General features: G+C 43.5%; 1 protein-coding gene across 1 annotated transcript; it reads right to left on the reverse strand.

Annotated features, from left to right (window-relative positions):
• Positions 1 to 2,044: 2,044 nt before the first annotated feature.
• Positions 2,045 to 5,621, reverse strand: AVPR1A (arginine vasopressin receptor 1A). The gene is made up of 2 exons (XM_007942727.2): positions 4,652 to 5,621; positions 2,045 to 2,331 (listed from the first exon to the last, which is right to left on the reverse strand). Exons 1-2 carry the CDS (start codon positions 5,619 to 5,621, stop codon positions 2,045 to 2,047), a joined length of 1,257 nt encoding a protein of 418 aa, XP_007940918.1.
• Between the last annotated feature and the right edge of the window lie 2,020 nt (positions 5,622 to 7,641).

The following is a 7,641-nucleotide window of genomic DNA, read 5'->3' on the forward strand; positions in this document are numbered from 1 at the left end:
AGCTGGGAATTTGGAAAGACAGAAGAATGAAGAGGAGTGAAGTTGATGGTTCCTAGTTCTCTCAGTGCCTTCTGGACCTCATTCTCTTATTTCCAAAGCTCTGTGTGTGTGTGTGTGTGTGTGTGTGGAGGGGATGTGTTTCCTTATACCTAGTGCCCAAGCATATGCAGTAATAATATTAAACGTTAAGTATTACTTCTAGGGAAAGGGATGGAAAATATTTATGATGTATCCTGAGATCATTACTACAGTCTCAATGAAAAGAGCCAGACAAAGTAGCTTGGGGAAAACAAACCCTGAATTCCATTAATGAAAAATGCAGTAACAACAGAATAGTATTATAATTGATCTCTGTTTACAAATGAACAAAACTGATGTTCTTGGCTTCAATTTACCTGCATTCTAAGGAACCTCCAAAAGGAAAAAAAATAAAATAAAATAACCTGCTGCTGCCGAATCAATTCTGACTCACAGTGACACTACAGCACAGAGCAGAATTGCTCCATAGGGTTTCCAAGACAGTAAACTTGACAGAAGGAGACAGCTACATCTTTTTCTTGCAGAGCAGCTGGTGGTTTCAAACTGCTGACCTTCAGGTTAGCAGCCAAGCTCTTAACCACTGTGCTACCAAGATCCTAAGGAAAGCAAGTTCTATCTTTATATTAGAAAACCTTGTCAAGAGAGGGGACTCAGACTTAGCGGCCGCTGGCCATGCTTTCCAATGAATCAGCAGAGCTATATTTAAATTCTAGGATTTTATATTCCAGATATGAAACCAACTAATTCTGGCTAATGAAAAATAAACAAAGAAAAAGTTGTACAATTCTGAAGATCCCAAGACTATCATAAAAGCAACTGCTATGCTAGCATTTGTATGGTGCTTTACAATTCACAAGCTCTTTTCACACATTGATTTCATTAGTCCTCACAGCAACTCCATTAAACAGCCAAGGAAAGGGAGACTTCATGTGTTTTTACTTGCCCCATGTCAAGCATTTAAGAATGAAGGCAGACTAGGCACAGAGCAGTTCTCTTTCCATTCTACTCCCTGTACCTCTCCTCAGCTTTGAAACCGTGAGGTGGGAGAGAGAACAGAAGGAAAGTCCAATTCATTTTGATATGTGGTGGTGGTGGTGGGGAAATTTTATATTCTGACTGTCTTATCTATGATTGTTGAATCCCCAAGCATAATACCTTATAACACTGGCCAACATATGTTTACAACTTGAAGGCGTCTAAATACCTTAGGTAATCCTTTTCAACTCTTCTAATAAAATTGGACATTCCTGATACAAGGCTGATTTTAAAACAACCTTGCAGTGGAAGGAAAATAGATGAATCATCCAGGCAACAGCATTTTCTATAATCTTTAGATGTTAGTAATAAAGCTTTTTCATAGCCAATAAAACACGAGGAAACATGGAGGGCACTTCCAGTTCCAAAGTCACTGTTATGAAATTGTGCATGTTTTATAGCTTCTAAGGGAAATTTCTCCTTTCACTCTGAACTGGCCACCTTCTTCTCAACATGCCTCAGGCACTCATCCCTTGTCCAGGGCACCCAGGGTCCAGGCTACCAGTGGAGACTAAATTTTCTGACACATAAATTGGTTCTATTGGGAGGAAACAATTTTCTTTGAAGTTTTTCCTAAGTCCTCTCAAACACTAAGGCTGATGTTGGACTTGCTTTATTCAAAAATACTGTCCTGACATTAAATGACTTTTAAACCAATCAAGCCTTAGTTATGCCAGAACTTTTTTTTTAAAAAAAGTAAGATAAACCAACAACAAAAATATAAAGCCAAGCTACTTGTTATATTTCTGGGAGTTCTTTCAAATTTTAGTGTATTGTGTTTTTATTAATAGTTCATATAAAATAATTCATAGTTCTTGGTCATAGCAATATGAAAATGCAACTAGAAACACAGTCTTGTACTCAATGAATGTATTTATGCTTATCTAAGTTCATTTGTTCTCATGATGTCTGGTTGTGTTCAGCTAATTGCGCAAAAAGTCTATTTCAAGAGTTTGCATGAATAAGGAGCTCAGGTTGAAACAGGAATGAATTTGATGGACTTGGAAGATTTAGGCGAGTCCTTCCAGGTACCCATACTGTTTGTTGGGCTTCGGTTGTTAGTATAAGAAGTCTGCCTCCTACTCATGCTGTCAGAATCTTCTTTGTTGAATTTTTGCTTCATGTTCCGGCAGCATGGAAAGCTTTGGACACAGTCTTGCAGAAGATGCCCACTAAAAAACATGTATATCCAGGGATTGCAGCAACTGTTCAAGGAAGCCAGTAATGCAGTGATGGTGATGGCAGGGTTTTCAGAATCTATATGAAAAACATAAAGGGGTATTACTTAAATAATCTAATTCAGTAACTAAGCACAGAATAAACTCACTTTTCTATCAATTAATGGAAGAGGAAAAAAGTTTTGGGATAATATAGAAAATTAACTATTTTGTTTATTGGTTAAGGTTTCGGGTGGTGTACGAAAATTGGCTTGGTTGTAACACATTATGCTAACCAAGATGTCTTGAAATTAATTGTAATATTTTAAACCACTATTATAATGCTCAGAAGGAAGGTTGGGCAATCCTACTTCTGTAGTGATACTGCCTCGGAAATCCAAGGAGGGGTCCCTAGGAGTTGGGCCAACTTGATGACGAATAACAACAACAACAACATTATAATGCTAAGATAGAATGGGAATCACAGGAAAGTTAGACTCAGATAAAGAATACTAAATAGCTCATTTAAAAAGTCCTTGTGTCCTTTGCACCAGTGTTAACACATCTCCTTGGATGCTGCATTTAGGAATAGCTGAAATTTCAATTTCAAGAGTCTGTGACCAGACATACCAGATTGTATTTATTCTAATAAGACAAGCAAAAGCATAGCATGTGGACATGTTCATTTTTAAAAAAATACTAACCATATTTTTGTAATATAAAAATTGTTTAGAAGGTCCTTGAAGGATGTAAAATTCAGTTTTTCTTTGCTTAATTAGAAACTCGGCTTGATTTTAAAAGAAAGGCATCTTTAACTGTGATATACAGAATTGAATTATGTTAAGACAGACATCTAAATTAGAAAATTCCAACAAGATTTTGAAATATTTTTATGTTAGTTAGCACTGGTCAAACTACATAAATATTATACCCTTTCACAATGGAGTTATTGCACTGATAATATACTTTGTCTAAAAACAAGAATAAACAGCAAACATTGGCATTCCCTTATTAAATATAACCTTGGCCTTCTCACTCTTGTTATGATACAATAAATTACAGGCCATTTAATCATACTCTCTGCTAATATTGAAAGAAATCATGTCTCTGCTAAGATTGAAAGAAATCATGATCCATGACTAAGTTTATATATATATATATATATAGTAATCATCAACATACCCTTGCAAGAATAAGGAAGTTTCAGTAATCCAATCTACATCCTAATAAACCAATTAACCCTGCATAAACCCTAGATATACCTAGACTAGATTTTTTATTTGATTGACAATATTCAGAGGCTGCTATGGTCAACCAAATCAAGAGATGGTTAACCAAAACAAAGCAAATATATTTATGTTGTATTTCTCATAATCAGTAGTAAATATTATAGCCATGAAAACTTTTTTTGTGTTTAATAAATCTACACTCAAACTTTTTATTTAAAATATAACATCCAAAGTATATCACGTGTATCGCCCTATCCCAGTCCCACATAACGAAAGGAAATAGTCCCTCTCAGACACCTATTTCCCAGCTACAGTTATCTGGAGAAGTCCTGTAATATATTTGATTGGAAAAGTTTTCTTTTTCTTTTTTTTCCTGACTGAGGAAAACTTTTTCAAGATGCAGTATTAAGGAATACTTTTTTTGGGGGGTAAATCTTTGTCCAAACAGGTTTTTTTTTTTTTTTTTTAACCTTGTGAAAGAATTAAAATCACTCTGGTATGTGGTATATGGAACATTCTCAGTAAGCTAGAGAAAAGAGTTGTGTGAAATGGTGCATAGCTGTGTGGTCAAAGTAGTAATAAAAGACTAATGAGTCAATCTAACAAATGTAGCATTTAGCACTAATTCTGCTTAGAAATAATAGAAAAAAATAATCAAGCTAATTATTAGGGAAAAATAAGGAGATCATGATGAGAAATGGAACAGTAGCTAAATGCCAAGTCAGAATTTTTAATTTTTTCCTAGAAAAAATATGATTTTTTTTTTCTTTTTACACTTACCCTTGGAGCATCTCTGCAAAACTTTTGTATTAATTGTAATACTGTCACAATTCTAGTGAAAAGCAGTTGTGACAGTAAAAGTATTTTCCTGTATCCAGTAGTCTTGAAAGGAAGGTGTTAACATCGCGGTAGCAAAAAATTCTGTTTTGTAATTGTGTGGTTGACTCTAAGCCTCAATTTCTGGATTTAGAGTCATTGCACCTTGGAAATGCAGATTCCTGGGCTGCATTTCAGATCAACTGAATCAGGAAGTTGGGAATTTGCATCTTTGACAGTTTCCTGAAGTGATTCTTATGCATGCAAAAATTTTAAGAACTACTGCCCTGAAGGATATTATGAAAATACTATCCTTCTTTCAAACACATAACCACAGTCCCACGCAGCACTTTCCTTCATTGTCTGGATACTTACCGACCCAGGCGGACTTCTCATCCCAGACCGACCACATCTGGATGATGAAGAAGGGCGCCCAGCAGACGATGTAAGCTGTCACAATCACGAAAGTCATCTTCACGGTACGGATCTTGGCACGGGAAATGGTCTTCACGCTGCTGACACAGGGCGAGAGCAGGAGCCCCTTGTGGAAGGCTCTGCCCGCGCCCTCGGGGCCCCTGTCCTCGCGCGACGCAGTCTTCCCACGGACGTTTTGCCAAATGTGGTAGCAGATGAAGCCGTAGCAGGTGCCCAGGATGATCACTGGCCCCACGAAGATGCCGCACGTCATCCAGGTCACATAGGCGCGTGGCCCCCAGGGCTGGATGAAGGTAGCCCAGCAGTCGTAGGTCTTGGTGACATTGTTCACCTCGATCATGGAGAAGATGAAGTACTGAGGCGTGCTCAGCACGAAACTCAGCACCCAGGCGGCGGAGATCATGAGGTGCGAGCGGCGGGCCGGCTGCTGCAGCGTCTTGAGCGGGTGGCACACTGCAATGTAGCGGTCGGCGGTCATGACCACTAACATGTAGGCTGACGCGAACATGGCAAACACCTGTAGGTGCTTCACCACGCGGCACAGCCCGTCCGGGCCGCGGAAGCGGTAGGTGATTTCCCAGCCCAGCTGCGGCAGCACCTGGAAGAAGGCGACCGCCAGGTCTGCCAGGCTGAGGTGGCGGATGAAGAGATGCATGCGGGAAGTTTTGCGCGGCGTGCGGTGCAGAGCCAGCAGCACGCTGCTGTTGCCCAACACGGCCACCACGAAAGTCACGGCCAGCACGGCGATCTCCAGCTTGGCGAGCTCCTCGTTCCGCAGGTCCCCCTCCTGGCTGTCACCTTCCCCGAGCGTCTCGGCCTCCCTGCTCAAGTTGGTGCTGCCAGAGGCCAGAGGCCACCACGAGCTAGAGTTGCCTGTGGACCCCTCGCCGGAGCCTCCTGAGAAACGCATGCTGTCCCTGCAACACGTCCTCGACCCTCTGCGGAGGTCCTGGCCGGCGTGCAGCTCTCTTCCCACCTCAGCTGAGAGGTTCCCAGACGCGCGCTCTCTCGTTCCTGCGCTCGCGGCTCGCTGGCCTCCTGCTCTCCCTTCCACTCGCGTCTCCGGGCGCAGCTTCTCACCGCCCACCGGCAGCTTCCCGGTCCCGAGCGCCGGCCGCTCTTCAACTCTTCTTTTCTGCAGCTCTGGTGAAGTCCGGGAGGTGCGCTCGGAGCTTCTGAAAGCACTGGGCTCTGAACTCAATTATTTAGGCGGGGTTTGTTTCCCCAGAACGCGCTCCCTCTCGCCCCAGTGGCTGGAGACTGCTGGTGCGGACTTCCCTCCTCCACACCCCCTGTTTTCCCCCACCCCCTTCCCTCCCAACGTCGGCAATTTGTCCTCTTTGCATCACTGCTGCAGGGGTGTGACTAGGAGACTTGGTGGCTACTTGGCATAGACGTAACGGTGCTTTCCCGCTCTTCCCTTTCAGAAACTTGGAGAACCGGAAGTGTCATACCAATCCTGGCCTCGCCCTTCTGTCACCAGTCCTTGGTCACTAGCCACTTTAACCCCGTACTTGACTTCGGCAGGTGCGTTACATATATGCTGTTGGTTACATATATGGTATCTTGAAAAGCCTGGTCCGCAGGCCCACGAGTCCTCGGGGACCTGAACTTGGAGCATCACCCCACTTACCTAGCCGGGGTTTCTCAGCAGCTGGCTCTTCACTGGGTAGCCAATTTGGTTCATTTTACTTCTCAGGCAAATTGACTTAGTCAATTGCGCACCTCCTGCTCTGCCTCCCAACCCCCACGTCGCCTCCCTCGGCTCCCCTCCTGTCTGCCCTTCTTTGCAGGATAACAAATAGTGACTTAAAGGGCACTCTCTTCCTGGTAAGAACCACCCCCCCCCAAAAAAAAAAGAAAGGAAAAAAATCCAGATTTGTTGCCCTGAAGTCAATTCCGACTCAGTGACCGTGGAAGTGACTCCTCACAAGGAGCACTAATCGGGCAGTGCCAACGCAGCTCCGCTGCCAGCCGAAGGTCGAAGGTCGGAGGTGTCACCCACCAGCAGCTCGGAGGGAGAAAGATAAGGCAGTCTGCTCCCCTCAAAATTTGCAGCCTGGGAAACCCTACAGGACGTTCTACTGTGTCCTACAGGGTCGCTATGCTATTGCACTCGGCTGCAATGGGTTTGGGATTTTTTGGTTTAATGGCCCTCCAGAGAGCTCTCATGGTGTAGCGGTTAAAGCGTTTGGCTGTTAACCAGAAAAATCAATGGTTTGAACCCACCAGCTGCTCCGTAGAAGAAAGATGAGACAGTCCATTTCTGTAAAGATTTACGGCTTTGGAAACTCAGCAGGGTCTCCATGAATCAGATAGGACTGGATGGCAGTGAGTTTTTTGAGTTTGAGGACAAAGTAGAACTGCCTTACAGGGTTTCTAGGGCTGTAATCTTTACAGAAGCAGACTGCCACATTTTCTCCTGCAGAACGGCCGGGGTGAGGGGGCGGGGTTCGAACCCTCAACCTTTAGGTTAGTAGCCTAGTTCTTAATTACTGCACCACCAGGGTCTGTAGTAAGGGAACATTACAGACAAACATGTAGGCATTTTGAACATTTGTACATTTGAACTGCCCGTTTGAACGCACTCACTCGTCCCAATGGCTGCTGTGCGTGCATCTACTTCAGGGAAAGGGACGTTTCCTGGTTTTCCAATTTTCCCGTGGGGCTAGAGACTTGGAATTTTCTCTAAACTACATTCCTGGGGTTCTCTCCGGGAAAAGCTTGATTCCCACAGGAGAGATGGCGGGAGTCGGGCTGCAGAAGTCCTTGGAGACTTTGCCTGGTTATTACTGAATGGCCAGGACATTTTTGCGGATGGACAAAAAGCTACCCAACAGCAGCAGCCAACCAGGGAGTGCGGTTCAGGGCACCGGACTGAGAAGTCTCTCCCTCTCCCTCTCTCTCTCTCTCTCTCTCTCTCTCTCTCT

Source organism: Orycteropus afer, unplaced genomic scaffold (genome assembly GCF_000298275.1).
Source record: "Orycteropus afer afer isolate SDZICR_OR568_19922 unplaced genomic scaffold, OryAfe1.0 scaffold00097, whole genome shotgun sequence".
Classification (NCBI taxonomy): domain Eukaryota; kingdom Metazoa; phylum Chordata; class Mammalia; order Tubulidentata; family Orycteropodidae; genus Orycteropus; species Orycteropus afer.

Bases quoted from the DNA above. Each gene is read 5' to 3' on its own strand.
- AVPR1A (XM_007942727.2), bottom strand. From the start codon at position 5,621: ATGCGTTTCTCAGGAGGCTCCGGCGAGGGGTCCACAGGCAACTCTAGC. The intron at 2,332-4,651 runs GTAAGTATCCAG...TTTTTCATATAG, and splicing joins TGAGAAGTCCGCCTGGGTCG to ATTCTGAAAACCCTGCCATC.